This window comes from Ambystoma mexicanum, chromosome 8 (assembly GCF_040938575.1).
Source record: "Ambystoma mexicanum isolate Mex_15411 chromosome 8, UKY_AmexF1_1, whole genome shotgun sequence".
NCBI classification, from domain to species: Eukaryota; Metazoa; Chordata; class Amphibia; order Caudata; family Ambystomatidae; genus Ambystoma; species Ambystoma mexicanum.
Window position 1 is genome coordinate 739005804 of NC_090929.1, and position 18180 is coordinate 739023983.

The window sequence follows — 18180 nt, forward strand, 5'->3', positions numbered from 1 at the left end:
CTACTGCAAACGGGATGTCTTGCACCCTTATGGTTACACGTCAGGGGCACTCGCAGGGTGGTGGTCTGACTGACTCTATAATGCATTTAGCCGGTTTCTTCAGCACCGAGGAGAAGAAAGGCACCATAAAAATGGGAGTAGTTTGCACTGGAATAACACAGCTGTAGGCTCCGATAGTTGCTAGAGGTTGTTTGCATAGTTGTGGGCTTGTGTCTGCTTCCTCAAATAAGGACTCCATGTATGGCTGTTCTCGCTCTCTGCAGAAGCTCCCCACCATCTAAACAATGTTCAGTTTACCAGCTAGGGGATTTCTGGATTCTGATAGCCAAAGGGAGGTCTTGATGCAGGAAGAAGAGCCATCATACCAACACAAAGCTTGTATCTCCTTAAAGTGACAGGCCTTTCAGGGTCCTTCAGAAATGGCCTAATCTTTGGGAATTCCTTTGTTGTGACACTCTTTCTATATCTCGGTTTATGGTCTTTCCATCGATGTAAAAGCATCGAAATGCAAATCCATCGATGGAAATCCATCGAATGCTAATCCATCGAAATGCTATCCTTTACATGTAAAAGTGCATATACATTGAAACCTGTCCATCAAATATAGAAATTGACAAGTTTCGAAGGATATGGATTTTTAAATGTAAAAGATAGCATTTGGATGCATTTTTTTGTAACGTTAAAACGTCTCGGGAGGATAGCTTAGAGGCAACGTGGTCGCCTTGGAAGCAAGATGACACAGAGCAACACAGGTTCGATCCCCGGGTCCGTGCTTAGAAACCTCTGGGTATTAAGCGCGTTATAAATAACCTATCACACATGGAGCTGTCCAGTGCTGAAATCTTCAAAGGATTTTGTCACTGGCCACCTTCATGTAATATTTCATTGCTTTCTTTTTTTGTGGGGAGGGGGGTTGCCCTCCAAACCCCCAAACTCCCAAGACACCCCCAACCCTAACCCAACTCTAACCCTAAACCTAATTCTAACCCTTGCACTTCCCCTTACCCTAACCCTAAATCTAACCCTTGCCATACCCCTAACCCTTGCCCCAACGTTATCCCTAACCCAACCCCCTTGCCCTACCCCTTACCCCAATTCTAACCCTTACCCTACCCCTTACACTAACCGGAATACTAATTCTAACCCTTGCCCTACCCCTTACCCTAAATCTAATCCTTGCCCTACCCCTTACACTAACCCTAAACCTTGCCCTAACCCTTACCGTTGCCCTACCCCTTACCCTACCCCTAATTTTACATTTTAAAAATCCATCGAATATCCATCACATTTTATTTAATGAAAATGAATTTCGATGGAAATGATTTTGGTTGAATAAAATTCGATGGAAATGTATTAGATGGATTTAAATTCGATGAAAAGTCCAGATACCCTATATCTCATACCACAGAGAGTCAATGTTTCCAATTTCCCCAAGCATGCTTTACATTTCGAATGGATTTCAAGCTACATTGTGCAAAGGGGACTATTGGTCATAAACACACCGTGCACTTATAACAATGGCCAGAACTGATTCCAGTTTTGATTATGCTGCATGATAGACCTGATATCAGATATTGCCATTCATGACGAAACGGTGTCTCCTATGAATCATGTTAGCTTGGTATGCTTTAAAATACATAAGTGGCAGTGAAAATAATTCAAACTGATAGTTTGTAAGTAGCCATTGATGAATTCTGTTAAGGAAGCATATGTATCCATGAAGAATTCTGTCAATATTGTTTTTCGATGAGTGGAATGGACACAAAGGAAAAGGTTTTACTTAATAAGTCATAAGCTTCTTCATCGGGAAACATCTAACACACACTTTTTATTTTTTATTTTGTCGATATAATTAATATGTACGGTATTTACGCCGACATAAAGTGCAGCTGCAGAACTGTTGTTTTTGGGCTCGTTTTACTCCTGATGCCATATTGCTCCCGTGCGTCCTGGATACTCGAAGGCAAGACCTAGTTTACACAGCCGTGTAGTTGCCCCCTCAGCACACCATCAGCCCAGAGTTCGATCTAAAGGATTTTTTGTAAGGAACAAGCAAACAGTTATAGCTTTTGTCTGAGCACCGGAAAGGCTTTTGCTAGTCACAGCCATCAATACCCAGACACCCAACCTATTTTGCCATCTCTTGCACACACACAGTCTCTGTAAGTGTGGTGTTACACAGTGGTGTGAGTACGAGGACCTTTGATGGCGTTACCTGGCAACGCTGTTGGTACCTGTGTGAAGGAGGCAAAGACCAGCTATATGAAAGCAATGTGTGTCATGACACGTTCCATATGATGTTAATATCTGATCAACATTTCAATACTTGGACAATGCTGGTACCCATGAGATGTCAACAGCTGGTAAATGGTACATAGTTATGCAATGGCATTGCCTGGAACATGCCTACACAAGAGCTAATGCAAGTGGCGAGCTTCATCAGTGTTGTGTAAGTACTGAAGGCGTGCTTCCTGTGATAAGATCATGGTATCTGTGGTCTTGGCAAAAAGGCTGCTGCACCGGGGGCCTTTTTGAAATATAAAAATATATAAAAGCGGATGCAAGCTTTCAATGATAGCATATCTGCTTAGACCATCATAAAATGATCGCTTCACAGAGGAAGTGCAATTTCTATTTTGTCTTGAAGATACGGCTATTTGACACGCACTTGTATTTCCATTTAAACACTCCACACATACAAGTAAACATTAAACGTAATTCACGCTTCATCATAAAATGAAGCCACTCCTGTAACTTGCTTTAAACGCCACATTGGTGTAATGTAATGTTTCTCTCCCAGCTCCCTTTTAATAATTGCATGAGTTTTCTGAGAACGCCTACCTTAAAGAAGGGGTGGACTGCGGGCAGTTGTCTGTACATGGCGATTCCAAACACTTCCGACAGCAGGTGAGTTCTCAACAGGTGGGTGACAGTCTGATGGATGTGGAAATCAGATGAACGAACCCAAATTTTGGCCAACAGCCAGTCATACTTGGCATCCGATGGTAGGAATATTGGATTGTCAGGCCCAGGGTTTTGATTTAGCTGAAAATACCCAGAATGACACTGATTAATGGAGCGCACAAAGGTTCAGAATCAGGAACTCAAGGACTGCACAAAAGAGCTCCTGGATCTCCCTGCATCCACAATTCTAAACAGGGTCCACATCAATGGATTCAAAAGTAAGCCCACCTCCTCGCTTCTGAACTATGCTCTTGACTCACCTCTCCGGTCTTACTACTTACGCCTTCCCTCACTGCTAACCGGACTCTTCCCTCTCTTTTCCCCAGCACACTAGCGCTTACTAGTTTGAGATCACAGCTCATGCTTAGCTGGCTAGACTGCCTACCTGCCGAAATGTACTTGTCCTAAGTTTGTCCACCATATTGTTCCAGGTATCTGTCCGATCCAGCCCTTGCAAGCCTGATCATGGCGCCTCTCACACTCTCACTAGCATAAGAGGACACTGCCTCCCATGCAGCCGCTAGATTACTATGTGCACGCTCCTTTGTGGCCAAACAAGCTTGCGTCCCTATATGCAATCTTGCAAATAAACAAATGCAAGTGAAAATAAAAGTATTAAAGGAGGCAAGCCTGAATGCCATGCCATCAACTCACACATGTCCCAGTGGGAGTTACATTTGCAAACATTACAGTTGGTCATTTACAATTCCCTTTAAGACAGTGGGCCTCATTACGACCCTGGCGCTCATGGGTTAACGGCGCCGTAAAAGGCTGCGGCGCCGTTAACCCATTAGCGCCTAATTACGAGGTCCCTTTGCGGGAGCCGACCTTAATGGCTGGTCTAGACCAGCCGTTAAAGTAGGGACACGCAAAGGGACCTTTGCGGTAAGTATGGTACCGCAATTTGCGGTACCGTACTTAGCGCCTTCGCCATTCCCATTTCTGCCCTATGGGGCAGAAATGGGAATAGGGAAGGACCATGGGGAAATGGGGAAATACCGCCCCGCCAACCTTGGAATGGGGCGGTATTTCCCCATTTCACCATGGCGGACACGTTACGATACCGGCACCAACCATGGTGCTAATAGCGCCATGGTTTAGCGCCGGTATCGTAATGAGGGCCAGTGTAATAATTCTCCTGCAATATTCGTGCTGACAAAAATGCTGATTACCAAATTAATTTTAACTTCTGATTTTGAAACAATTTCCCTAAAAGCGATGTGCACAACAGAATGGTCCCTAGATAACTCTATATGTTCATTCATTACAAGACATTTAGCAAGTTCAATGTGGGCCATGGGACAGTGTGTTATTAGGATGTAGGGATCTGTGGGGAAATGCAGGCCTTGCAGGGCAGTCCGGTGATATACTTTTTAAAAATTGATTTATTTATTTATTTTTGTATTTGTTGCAGCGCACTGAACCCTTGGGTATCTGGGCGCTTGTTACATTGTGAGACAAAAATAAAATACAGAGTACAGCGAAAGAAAAAAACAAACTAGAAAACAAGAGGGGGAGGCAGAGTTGTCATGGTGTCTAAAAGGTCTTGGTTCGAGGAGCAGGGGGAAGCAGGTATCTGAATGTCTTAATTAGTTAGCTTGGGGGAATCCTTTAGGTGAAAAGCAACATTTTTAGTTTTTTTCTGAAGGTCCAGTAGGAAGGTTCCTTTCTCAGGGTGATGGGGAGAGTGTTCCAGAGTTTGGCGGCCATGACAGGAAAGCTCTGTCCTCCTGCGGTGTTTCTGGTGACCGTAGGATCTTAGAAGGCGAGTGGGGGTGTATTTCTCTCCCTGTTGTGATAGGTAGGCCGGGGCAATGTTTGTGGTGCACCTGTGTACGATGGAGAGGGTTTTGAATTTAATCCTTTAACCGATCGGGAGCCAGTGGGCGTCATTCCTGGCCTTTGTGACGTCGTCGTGTTTAGACAAACGCAGGGCTGCTCAGAGGGCATTGTTTAGTACGGTTTGCAGCTTGCACAAGTTACGTTCGGAGGCTACAAAGATAGCGTTCAAGTAATCCAGTTTGGCTCCGATACCGAGAGCTGTTCTATAATTAGTATTTTTCCTATTTCCAGCACAAGTCGTCGAGGTTTAAACAATAAATCCATGTTCATTTTAATGAATGAGGCACGTCTGAGGCAGAGCTGACCACTTAGGCCAGCTGCATTATTTTTTAAAACTTTGCTGACCCAAGGTAAACATAAAAGAAATACTATTTCTGGTGCAGGTTGGGTGGAGACCATAAATCCCATTAACCGTCTGTGGTGGGACTCAAGGGCAGAAAGTGACCCATTAATATTGTAGCAGCTCGAACTGAACTTCATGTGGGGGCTGACACATTGTCTCATCCCTTTGTAAAATGTGCCCCCCCCCCGGGGCTCTTGTGTCTGTTGGTAGCTGGTGCAATACTTTCATAGCCTTTACACCATACAGTCTGACATTACGGGGAATATTTCAGAATCATCCTTTCAGTATTAATGGTCTCCCCACCACCTTTGGGGTAAGACCCCATATTCAGGCTATACCACCCTTTGGGGTTAGCAATGTTTTAGTGTTTTAGGCCATGATCTTCTACACCCTTCTCAGAAGTTAAATTAGCATAATGACAGGGTCCTGCCATAACACGATTAATGACTTTTCTCCATGTCATCTGATTTCTCAGTTTACACTCTGTTCAGTTGTCTTCTCTTTTGAGTTTTGCTCCACCGTAATTTTGTGTGGAACTTCTAACTCGCTCTGTTGTTTAATGTTTGGGATGCAAGTGCCTTGTCCTTTTAGGTTTCATAGCCCCTACTCAATGTTTGATCTCACTCAGCCATCCAGCCACACCTCTTTGGTTTGACCTAGTACTTGGGGGACCCCAACCAAGAAATTCTGGGGACGGACAGCTTTACCTTGAGCTCTTCCCATGCAACAACTTTGTTTGATTATTTGCAGCTGAAGTGTTGTCTGATATTATTTTAAATCAATCTAGAAGTCACACCTTTTAACTGTTAAATCTCATGGAGGCGGCTAGAGCAAGCATGAAAAGAAGTAAATTATTGTTTGTTTTCTAAAATGCCTCAAACTACCTCAACAATAAACACTGTGAATTAAATTGAAAAAGCACTGGAGCGTCCATCATTTGTTCTACAACCATTATAATTAATATAGATAGACCTAATTCTGGTAAAAAATGTAAAAGCTCCCTCGATACCCAGAATGCAGCAAGAATCCTATATAGCTAGGTAATTTAACACAAAAAATAGGAACAGTTTTTATACCATTAGCTATTGTGACAAGGAAAAGGACTTGACCGTTTCAGGATGGGGACGAGCCCCTCGTCCTGGGAGGTGAGAGTGGAAGGGGTAAGCTGAGCGAGGTCACGTGATGCTAACTCAAAGGTCCCTTCTTCTAATGGGAGCTAGCACAAGCACAACATAAGAAGGCCCTGACAAGGCAGGAAGAAACATCTTCATTTTGTGCTCATCTAGTCTCCAGTCATCTATGAGAGGGTGGAGTGCAAATGTCATGGACCCACAGAGAGGATTTTATCTGGCAGCAACTTGGACCTGCCTGTTGGTCAGTAGTGTGACATACTTACTGGGCAGTCAGTCTAGTATTTAACCAGATACATGTAAGAACAATATGGAAAGCGCAAAAACAACCAGATCTACAACTGCAACAGTTGCCTCTTACCACGCAAGGTCTTCCCTCCCAGAACTTTTCTACAAGAGTTGATTGAGCTACTTTGAGCCACACTTTCTAGAACAAGTATTTTTGTGATTATGAAGACTTAGAAGCAGGTCACTTGGATGTGCGCATCTCATTTTTTTGCCAGCTAAGCTAGCTGAGCCAGTTTATATAGCTACTTGCCATGATGATGGATGAGTTGTCAGAAAAGCATTGGAATTGTTAGAATTTTTTGGCAAAACTCTACCGAAATAAAAACACAGCTGTTTTTTTCACAAGATATCAGAGTCATTAGTGTTATTTATAACGGATTAATTAATAACGGAACAAGGTAGCAATACCTAAATTGAAATTTTTTCTACACTTTGATCTAGACTAAGTGTGTGCAACCAGCACCGTAGGCTTCTTGGCGTTGGTCCACATTGCGGCAAGCTGAGCCAGCCCTAACTTTAGGGGAAAACACAATAGAGACCAAATTTCTGCACCCTGCCAAATGCTGAAATTTATCTTGCCGACCCTTATCTACAGCCTTCCCTGCCTTCAGGCATACTTCTCAGTGTGTTTCCTCTCTAGAACTCTGCTAGAAGATGAAGCAGTTCCACTGGGAAAAAACTGCAAAAAGGCTGACCCCCAGCAGCCCTGATACAGAGGAAGAGGAGGCCCCCGACAGGAGACGAACAGCGGAGCCTTCACCGAGCCGCATCGAGCATCCGAACGCTATTGGAAAGGGTCCAAGAGAGAGAGAAAGAAAACCTGTGTCCTTATGCAGCAGAAAGAAAAATTCTGCAGAGCCACCAAAGGGTGCTGGGCTGCCCTCACCTTCACTGAGATGCCCTTCAGGCTACCATGGACCTGCAAGGGAGTGGGGCCCACACTCTCCAAGGAGATGTACCCAGTGCCTCACCAGGACAGGCCTCAAACCACACACTGGAACATTAATCTTTCTATGCCTTCATATTAGTTATGCGGCCAGCTCGTGTGGAGTCAGTGAGAATGGCTTAACCCCATTTTGAAAACCTTCACCTGCCCATACACATCCACAGGAGGAAGAGAGAGCCCTCATTGGGAAGGGAAAGGTATTTAAACAAAGATTAGGAAGCAGGAAACACTTGTGTATAGGCGCGTTACAAATGCCATATCATATCGTATCATATCATATCAGGAAGAGTGGGTTGCACAGGTGAGTTCAGCAATGGAGGTTGATCAAGAGACCAGCAGGAGGAAGGGGGGAGGGACAGCTTGCAGAAGAGATTTTTGCAGCAGGTGAGGTATTCATTTAGGAGTGAAAGGGGTTCTGCAGTGTGAGTGTGCGTGTTTGTGTGGCAAGGGAGTCTAAGTTAGAGTAGGGAGAAAATGTGAAGTTTATGTTAATGGGTGAATGGAGAATGTTTGTGTAGTAGTAGTGGGGAGGAGCCGAGTAGCTTTGTTGAGGAGAGGAGTAGAAGTGGCAGAGGAAAGAAGTAGTAGTGGTGGGAGGATGAGAATAGTAGTTGGAGTGGAGGAGAGTAGGGCGGAGGAGATGAGAGAGTAGTAAAGTGGAGTGGTAGGAGGGGTAATATCAAGGGGTGGTTGCGAGAGGTTGGAAGAATGATACAGCTGCAGGAGAGAGAATTGGTGTGAGAAGTAAGGTAGAGGGAGTGGCAGTGAGAGTAGAGAAGAGGAGGTGAGTGAACCTGACTTGAATAGCTGACTCATAAAGAGCAAGCGCAAGGCACTCCCCACACTCCCATTAGACTACTAATCTTTGGTTAGAGAAGAGAAATTTAGAAAGTCCCTCAGGGTATCTAGAGAGCTTGCATTTTCTGAAACACCTTTAAGGTGAAGCCAAGAATTAGACCGTAGGGGGGGTAGCACTATCCTGAAGTACAGATGCCTGGGTTAGGGAGGAAATCCCTAGGGAGATGTGAAAGAGAGGAACGGCCCTAGAGGCCACACAAATTAAACAAAGACTCTTGAACTGTCATTGAGCCTCAAAGTTGTCTTGTGCCATCTGTGGCATTATAATCAAAATTACTCCCATTACCAAAGTGGACAGACTACTTGTAAATTACATTAACAAATGTATCTCTGATGATCATAGAGATTATATTCCTGGTCCCTACTCAGTTGAGATATTAGGGTTGAGTCCATAGATCCATCTAGATTTGTTATAGTTCAAAGTACTATTATACGAAGCATTCCAAATACTAAGGTACACCACATCCACAACCCACCATTTTACATCATCCAATGAGTGTCCTGGTTCCCTGAAATGTTGGCCCAATGGTGCATCTGGCATCTGGTTTCTGATTAGGAAGTGAGAAGCTTGGTGAGTGGTTCAGACACAAGGGTAGATATTTGAGAGAGAAGCTATGAGAGGTAGAGCAGAGGAGAAAGGAGGTATCTCTTTGTGGGTGAAGGCTGCAGGAGAAAGTGTAACATTTCCTGGCAGCCCACAGTTAGTCAAGAGGCCGAGGATTCGCCTGTGACAATGGGAGCTTCTTTACATGTGGCATCCAAACTCCCTGTCTGATGATGTAGATAGGGATCTCAACATTGTGTTTCAGTAAAATGTGACCATGGCCTGATCCAGAATGGTCACCACTCAAGAGAGTGATGGACGGTAGGTTAGTTTTGTCTGAGTCTCTGTAGACCATCTAGAAAGTTCCAGAGACTAATGAATGGACAAAGGACATTATCCAAGTTAAACTAAACATATTTTCCCGGCCAGTCTGCTGCTGTTGTTCTACAAAATGGAATCCATAGGCAACTGTGTTGTATATTTTCCTTTAAAAAAATTCTTTCTTATTATAGTCCTTCACAAGCAGCCTGAATGTGGTAGTGTTCCCAACTCTTAACCTTTTCTTAAGACAGTTAGCCAGAATCCGCCAATTGGGATCCACGCACAGCTGAGCCTGCTTCAAGACAGAGGTAGATACCAAGGTTGGCACATTCTTTCCATGATACTAAAGCTACCTTAGATTTGAGTAGGAAGAGATCCTGAACCCTGGAAAATTGGGTTTCTTCTTATGTCTCTCTGTGGATCAAGATTTTGGATGCCAGCGGAATCCACCCACATGTGAACAAGCTTCTCATGAGGCATGGGGGAGCAGAGTTTACAAGTTCTATAAAGGAGAAGGGTGTGGTGGGCCCCTGTGCCAAGTGTGAGCCAATTGCCCTGGCTGCAAACAGCAACTGCAGGCTGCATGGACGTGTCATCATCTCCATCCTCCAGCTCATGCAGGGTGAGACTGGGCATGTCATCAGAACCTGCACTGCCATAGTCTTCTCTGCAGATTGGTCAATCTTGCATTTGTTGCCAAACGTTATCTCCCAGCATGTGGTCGGAATGCTCAATGGGATGTTGCAGCCCACGTTCATCATTGCCAAGAAGCAGTTTTTGGATGCCCTCATGCCCAATCCCCATAAATAATTCTCTCTGCCACACAACTGAGGAAAAAACAATGTTGCTAAACCTGGAGGCACCAGAGAATGGTGACAAAATGGCTGCACCTTAGATCAGCTTCGTAAAGTGGCAGGTATATCTTGCTACTAAATCCTAATAGCTGTGTAAATTAATACCTTGACCCTTGAATCTGGGCCAACCCCTGATCAATGTACGGAAAGGCCATCTTGACATGCGGACCCATTTGTTGAACTCCCTCAGGTCTGCACATAGTCCCCATTGGCCATTTGGTTTGAGTATCCCCAGTACCAGGTTTTTGAAGGTACTGTGGAGAACGGCGATCCAAATGGTGTTCTAGCTGGTGGTGAGTTGACAGGGGTTAGATCAATATATAAATGAACAAATAGACAGATTCTGTCATTTTCATGTATACCCTTATTAACATTCCACAATGGATTAGAACTCTGGCATCTGTCTGTCTGACTGGACTTACCTTCCTAGGCTTGAGAGCATCCCGTGGAGGAAGGTCTACTCATCACCCAACTGCGTTCCGATCTTGGCCGTTAGGTACGAACGTGGTCTCCATTTTTTAAAAGTTTGTGTTCAATAGAATATGCTAGTACTGTATCGTTAGATCTTGACTCCAATGCATACCACAATGCTTGAAGGTCTAAATAATAGTCTGATGCTCGGTAATAAAAAGATGCTAGGTAAGCTGTCAGACAAATGCAATAAAATATTGTTTCATCTTGGTCCTAACATTAATAACGTGATTAGAAACCCAAACTTAGTTAAACAGAAGTTATGGGAGACAGAATGGATTGATAATGAAGAGAGTCTGTTTAAATGCAAATTGTTTAGTCGCCGTGTCTTGGACGTCAGGAAACTGGCTGATTTGTCAACCTATTTACTTGCATGCTTCTGAGACACTTTTCTAAGATTTTGCGTTAATATCATACTAATTGGCGAAATTCAAAATATTCAATCTGGTTCTCACTGTTTGATCCAAAGTTGTAGGTTTTGTAACACTCAGGGGCAAGTAGAATCTTGGAGTTTTTAATGTCAGGCTTATTCTGTTACAGGATGTCAGAAGGCCATCAAATGTCATTAACAATAGTAGTCATTAAAGTTATAATATTGATTTTATCATTATATATTTACAAATGTTTAAATCCTGTTTTAATTTCATTTTATGCTAGGAATGTATTGTTTCTATTTTCCTTTGTGTTTTTTTTGTTTTTATTTTTTATTGTTTAACGTGTCATACAGCAGAACAATGTACGCTTTTTAACACATCACATCATAAAAGGTTGAGCCCAGCTGAAAAGAGAAAGACAAGAGAAGAAAAAGAAGAAGAAACAGTGTGTAAGAAGCAAGAAAATAAAACAAACCTCCAAGATCGCTATTATATCAAGCCGTGGGCATCATCATAACCATCGCACCAGCTTTCCATGTCCCACTCAATCACTCCCCCCACACCAAGACGTCCTACTCGCCTAATTCTTTCAGGAGTGAGGCTATCTTCCTCCACATAACTGTAAAGATTGTAATGTAGGACTCCTCGTTCCCATTCAATAGGCGTACCCATAACTCCTCCTCTCCCAGGCCATCACATTTACTAGTCGATCTCACAGCACACATTCGCATGGCTGACAATGCTTTACACTCCATCAATAAGTGCTTTGCCGTTTCAGCTCCTGATTTCCAGAGTCGACAAGTTATTTCACTACGCGGGAGGTTAGTCCACGCCCTAGTTGTTTCAAGTGTATTAACTGGATTTATTTTTAGTTTGAGGTAATCACAGACAGCTGGTTTCCCACAAACTGCTAAATGTAGGCTGGGGCCCACTGTATATTTGCGATGTATTCCACTAAAAGCAGACTCTTACTCTTGATTCAGAGATTACTTTTATGGAGCTCCTGTAGAAGGCAACAACCTTAGATTTCATTTCCTGCTTATAGCATGTTTAGCTATATGTCAGGGGATTCTCCAGGAGTCCAGAGTGCCAACTAAGAGATTCAGAAAGGATATTAGCCACACTGCTGGTCTTGATAAATGCACCTTTGATACGAACTGTATCAAAGATAGATTGATTGAGGCTTCCAAATGGGGCATAATCCACCTTCCAATGCATGTATGTCTTGGATAGCTGTATTCATGCTGTGCACGTGACCAGCCCTAGCTCCAAGTAAACTACTTCAACAGGTGTGCGGGCTGGAAGGCGAAACAATTTCTTGAGGAGAGTTCCTCTAGCTGAGACAAGTCATTCATATTTGTATTTGCCCAGCACTTAGCCCCATACACAAGGATAGCAAGGAGCTTTGCAGAATAGAGTTGAGCTAAAATGCCCAGTGATTAACCTCAACCCTTAAGTGTCGTTTTTTTTAGGTGTCCCATAACCTGGGCACTCTTTAGTTTCAAGGACTCCATATGGTGATTGCCAGATAATCGGTGGTCAAACAAAATACCAAGGTATTTATATTCTTCAACCACCTTCAATTCTCTCCCTCCAAGATGCCAGCTCATATGCCTGATTTTATGGAGGCAGGGGCTAAAGGCCATCACCTTTGCCTTACTAATATTGATGACGAGGGAATTCAATTCAGAATACACCCTCAGACAATTAATTTTAACTTGTATTGCTTTATTTAGACAAAATAGTCATGAAAGCAGTACACATGGAACAAAGTAAAACCACATCAATTACATCAACACAATCACTTAGCTCAAAAAAATCCTAAAGATGCCTGAAGGCCCACCGGGGTAAGATCCATCAATACTATATCATCGCCGTAACCTAGCCACTGCAAGGGAGCAATCACTGATTTTGAAGTAATAGATATTGGATTGGCCAATACTGCACCCATTTCTGCGATATGATAAGATATGATAGTTTATTTATATAGCGACTATACACAATGTGTTTCAAAGCGCTTCAAGGCAAGGAAGGGAACAAGGGAAAATACAATGACATTCTTACAGGCCATGAACTGTAAGGATGTGAAATTAACTGTCATACTCGGCCTGACGACATTTCAGATAGTGCAAGAGCTAAGACATAGGGAGGGGAGAGTGGGAAGGAAATGGAAACAGACAGGGGACTACTGTACCAGGCCTGACGACATTTCTGGTAGAGCTGGAGGAAGACAAAAGGTGAGGGAGAGGGGTGCAGAAAAGGAGGGAAGGAACAAAACAAGCGACTATCGTACTAGGCCTGACGACATTTCAGAAAGTGCTGCAGGAGGGGGGGAAAGCAAGGGGAGGGGGGAGGAGACAGACAAGGTTGCTACCATACTAGGTCTAGGGATAATTCTGATAGAGTATGTGCACAGAAGAAAGTAAGGAAAGGAGGGGAGGAGATAGCAAAATGGAGAAAGGGAGAGGAGTAGAGAACAGAGAGTAAGCGGTCAAAAAGAGTGGAGAAGAAGGGAGAGTGAATATAATTGCAGAAGTCAGTAGTAACACATAATGTTGCAAGCCAGGATACAAGATGAAGATGTACAGGTTAAAGAGGAGAGGGGCGAGATTACATCCCTGCTTTAAGCCCTGGTAGGTGGAAATCCAGATGGAACTCCTCCCTGTTTGGTTCAACCGGACCTTTACCCATGTGCTCTCGTGCAGGGCGATAATCAGAGAGAGCAGGCAAGGTGGGATGTTCTAATGTGGCAATTTCTTCCAAAGTCGACTCCTATTCACGGAATCGAAAACCGCAATGTAGTCGATGAAGGCCACATACATCGTTCTTCCATGAACACCCCATGCTTGCTGTATTGCAGTTGTTAAAGCAAGGCAATTGGTGGTAGTAGCCAATCCCATTTGGAAACCAGTTTCGTTCACGGGGATAAGCTTAGCCTGCTCTGCCCATTCCCGTAACTCATTCAGCAATAGGCTTGAACACATTTTGGATGGAGCGTCCAACATCGCAAGTAAACTATTTTTCTCCATATGGTGACGATGATGCTGTTGCGCCATGATTGAGGGAGGACCTGGTACTCGGCAATTCAGCAGAATAGTCAATCGAGGGTTAATGCCCATTGGGCGGCTTCCCTTTTCACACTTGAGTTGCAAATCCCATCCGGGCAGGGTACTCTTGATGAATTGCTACCCGTAATCAACTTCAGAATGTCACCAGGCCCCTTTTTGTATTGCCATTTTGCTCATGCACTAAGTGATATGGAAGGCAGGTTCAGCAACACCAATAATTTCCCGGAGGGGCTCGTGGTGGTTGCCCTACTGCAGTCTAGAATTTATGGGCATCTTTCTCTTAAGCAAAGCCTATCAGAGAACGCCATTCAAGGTGATAGCAATGGTTTCTTAACAATGATTAATTTGCGATAATTACCCTTTTTCTAAATTGCACTGGAAAGCATACGCTGCACCAACCAATGAAGATTCTGACAGGGCACACAATGTGACCCGCAGAGACCTTCTTTTATTAACCACAAGTTGATCAAATAGGTGGCTATCAGTAACACGTGTTGTTTGTAGTGAGTTTGAATTTGTCTGTGTGAAGGTCTAAGGTACCACACTTGCTATCATTACCTCATATTCATTGATAGCCTCCAGTGCTGTGTCTGCCTATTTGTTAGTCATGCTCACTTTACGGTACTCAATAGAGGCAACCAAAGCAACCTGCATACTAGGTACAGATTTCTCAAGGCGGCAGTCCATAGTAATACAACTCATCCCAGCATTACTTCCCAAAGTCTCGGACATAATAGCTATCGGAGGGGGTGGCGAGACATTCAAGCTGATAATCAAGGGCGGATGGTCACTCTCAAGTCTATGCATAATGGTCAGGTTATTTACCATGAGAGGGGAGTTAGCCACAAAGGCATAGTCCAAAATACTGCTAGATTTGTGACCCACATGCGTGGACTGTGGAGGAGAGTTGGATGGCATTGCACCATTCAGCATCCTAAAGCCAGTAGAGTATATCAAACTCGCCCACTCCACGTCTAAGTGTTTGGTTATACGATCATCCGTCTTGAGTGTTGGGGAGGATTTATGCTCCAGTGACACCAATTCCAGTTCTTTGGGGAGTTTAGCATTGAAGTCACGACAGATGATACAAGCACAGCTTCCCAAATGGGCCTCCAACCATGTTTCATCCTCTGCTAGTACAAGGCCATGGTCTAACCTATAAGAAGGATCATAAATATTAATCACAATAAGACCACTGAATTCTCGGATGTCCGATGGTTCGCCACACACTTTACCCACCAAGATGTTCAGAGAGGAAGATTTTAGTTCTTCAAGGTGAAATGGTTTTTTAATGGCCACACTGCCATCCGTCGACATGTAGGATTTGTAAGCCATGTCTCTTGCAAGACTACCAATAGATATTGGTCAATGTGGTCCATGAAACCCCCACCCCCTTTAAAGAGGTGGGAATTACCCATAGTCATCCTGGTCACAGTCCCTATGCTAGGAGTGCATTTTCCCATGCTGAGCAACCAGGCTCGCCAGCCAAGACCAGTGAGCTTCTTCCCCCCGTGCGGCAGCCTCAGACCCTGCCCCTATTGGCGCGCTAAGATCATGGTTGTGGTCACTACTTTAATCGGGGATAGTTTCACCATGCAAAAAGAGATTCAGATAGTTACTTGGGTCCCTATCTGTTGAACGATATCACTTTCCGTATTTAACATCAATAGCAGGACATTCATATCCCAAACGATTCAACCATTCTGCATGTTCTAAGATGTATAACAAGGTACTGTTGGAAAAAAGAATATTATCAATGTAGGCCTGAAGGCATTCTCACAAATATCCACAACTTTGAAGTCATTGCTCTCAATGTATCTTAAAGGAATAATGCTGTGAAATAGTTCCAATAAGCAAGAACGGTTTAAGAATAAATCGCTGTTGCCCCCAAATAAACTCTGTACTTGTAATGCCTGAGTATTACTAAAACATTTCCCCTTTGATGGAACATGGGGTCGGGGCAATACAGTAATTGGCAAAGGCAGTGTCACCATGGGCGATAGGTATCTCAAGTACCCAGAGGGGTTGTTCAGGGGTGAGGACAGGCTGTACCACCACATTCGTATTGTTGTTTATCGAACTAGAAATGTGGATACCAGACTGTGGAGGTGTCCCTTCTGATGAGGAATAACCCATGTCTTCCTCAACTTAGGTGCATCCTTCTGATTGCCATTGACTCCAGTAGTCGGTCCCATGATCTGAGGTGTGGGGAGAGCGGCAGGAGTATTGGAGACAGATGATTCTGACCGAACTGTGCAATTTGAGAGTGGTACCTGGGTTGAGGTGTTTGGAAGTTCGGAAGTTTGAGGCCAAAGAAGGATGACAAGGTTGAGGCTAGAGGTTTGTACATAACAGCTTGGGTTTACCGCCTTCTTCTTCCAACAGCAATATGGCGTTCTCCAATTGCTATAGTCGGAGTTGAGGAATTGGCATGCTTTCGCCCAACCAGAGGCATGTTGGCTGACGTGGGCCATAGGTTTAAACTCGGGTTCGATACTAAAGAACAAACTGATTCGATATGTGTTGTCTGAGCAACCAGTTGAGTGTTGAGGGATGCCAATGACTCGCTGTTCTTAGTGAATTGGTCACCGAGAGTACCCAGCCTATTTTCCATAGTCTCACACTATATTTTCCAAGGTGTTGAACATAAATTCAGTTGAAGCACTTGTTGAGCTAATAGCTAGGTCCAAGTCAGCTGGGCCATCGGTAGATGCCAGTGGAGGAAGATCTTTTGAACGAAGTAGTGTCACTGGATGAGGGCACACTCGGTCAGGTGAGGCTGCAATACTAGATGATGTTATCCGGGGAAGAATCTTTTGGTTTTGTGGTAGTTGGGACTCATCAAACTGTGTGGAGTATTGTTGTTGCATCTCCAAATTCACTGCATCAGCACCCAGCGCCATGCTATGCATTAAGGCATCCGCTATTGTAGCTTTAGTTTTGGAGCAAAGGCAAGAAACGGACCATAAAAAGTTCAGCGTTAAGCTTTTTATTTAACGTGACCATGGCGTCTTTTTCATGGCCATGATCGAGAGCGGTGATCACCACCTTGGCCTTGGTTAAGTTGGTAGACGGGAGAAAAAAGGCAGTCAAAAGTTTATGATATGATATGATATGGCATTTATAACACGCCTATACACAAGTGTTTCAAGGCACAACAAGGCAATGGAGGGGAAACAGAGGGAAGACAGACAGCAATCCTACTAGTCCAGGTGACATTGAGATCCTGCAAGTACAGGGGAGGGGGAAAGTGGAAAAGAGCGGGGGAAGGGGGAGAGGGCAGTGCCAGCTGGTGGCAAGTGCAAGGGTAAGTGCAGACAACAGGGGTCAAGTGCTAGTAAGGGCTGTAGGAATACAGAAACAATCCCTGAGTGCAACGGTTGCCAGGGGAGCAGTGCAGGTGTGCAACTGACGGGGAGGGGACCTGGGCCCGAGATCAGAGGGTAGCCAGGTAACCAGTGCAGGTTCAGATTCAGCCAGGAGATCAGCAGCCGAGAGGAGGAGGTCTTGAGGTGCTTCCGGAAACGAGATGGTTCTCCTCAAGTTTCAGTGGCAGGGAGGCTGTTCCAGAGGGAGGCCCCAGCAGAAGAAAGAGATATACCACTGACTCGCTGCTTGGCAAAGCGACTGACCCTGAGGGAGTTGGAGGCGGATGAGCAAAGAGCTCGAGAAGGAAGATATTTAGGAAGAGAGAGTTGAAGGTATTGAGGTCCCAGGCCCCAGAAGGCCTTGTGGACAATGCAGAGGGTTTTGAACTTAATCCTCGCCGCCACAGGGAGCCAGTGCAGAGATTTCAGTCATGGATAGATACGATCCCTGGGCTTAAGGTCAAGGACAAGTTGTTCAGTCCTGTTTTGAATAAGTTGCAGAGGGCGGAGAGTAGAGGCAGGCAGATTTAGAGAGAGGCTGTTGCAGTAGTCCAGCCTAGAGAGAACCAGAGCTCTGGAGACAGTGACCTTCTGTGGGAAGGAGAGGAAAGGAAGAATACCTCTTAGGAGGTGCAGCTGGTATTGTGACTTTTTAGAGACATCGGAGATGTGAGGAGAGAAGGAAAGTGTGGGGTCAAAGATGAACCCGAGGTTTTTAGCCTCACAGGTGGGAGCAGGAAGAGGGCCAAGAGAGGTCGGCCAGAGAGTGACAGGAAAGGAGGGAGCGGGTTCACCAACAAGGAGAATCT

At 44.4% G+C, this 18180-nt stretch overlaps 1 protein-coding gene across 1 annotated transcript in view; it reads right to left on the reverse strand.

The window, feature by feature from the left end:
* ALOX5 (arachidonate 5-lipoxygenase) overlaps positions 1 to 18180 on the reverse strand; it is an 846300-nt gene that overhangs the window by 441537 nt on the left and 386583 nt on the right. The window contains exon 8 of the mRNA XM_069610558.1: positions 2842 to 3045. Within this exon, the coding sequence (XP_069466659.1) occupies positions 2842 to 3045 (204 nt within the window). The remainder of the gene's footprint in view (positions 1 to 2841; positions 3046 to 18180) is intronic.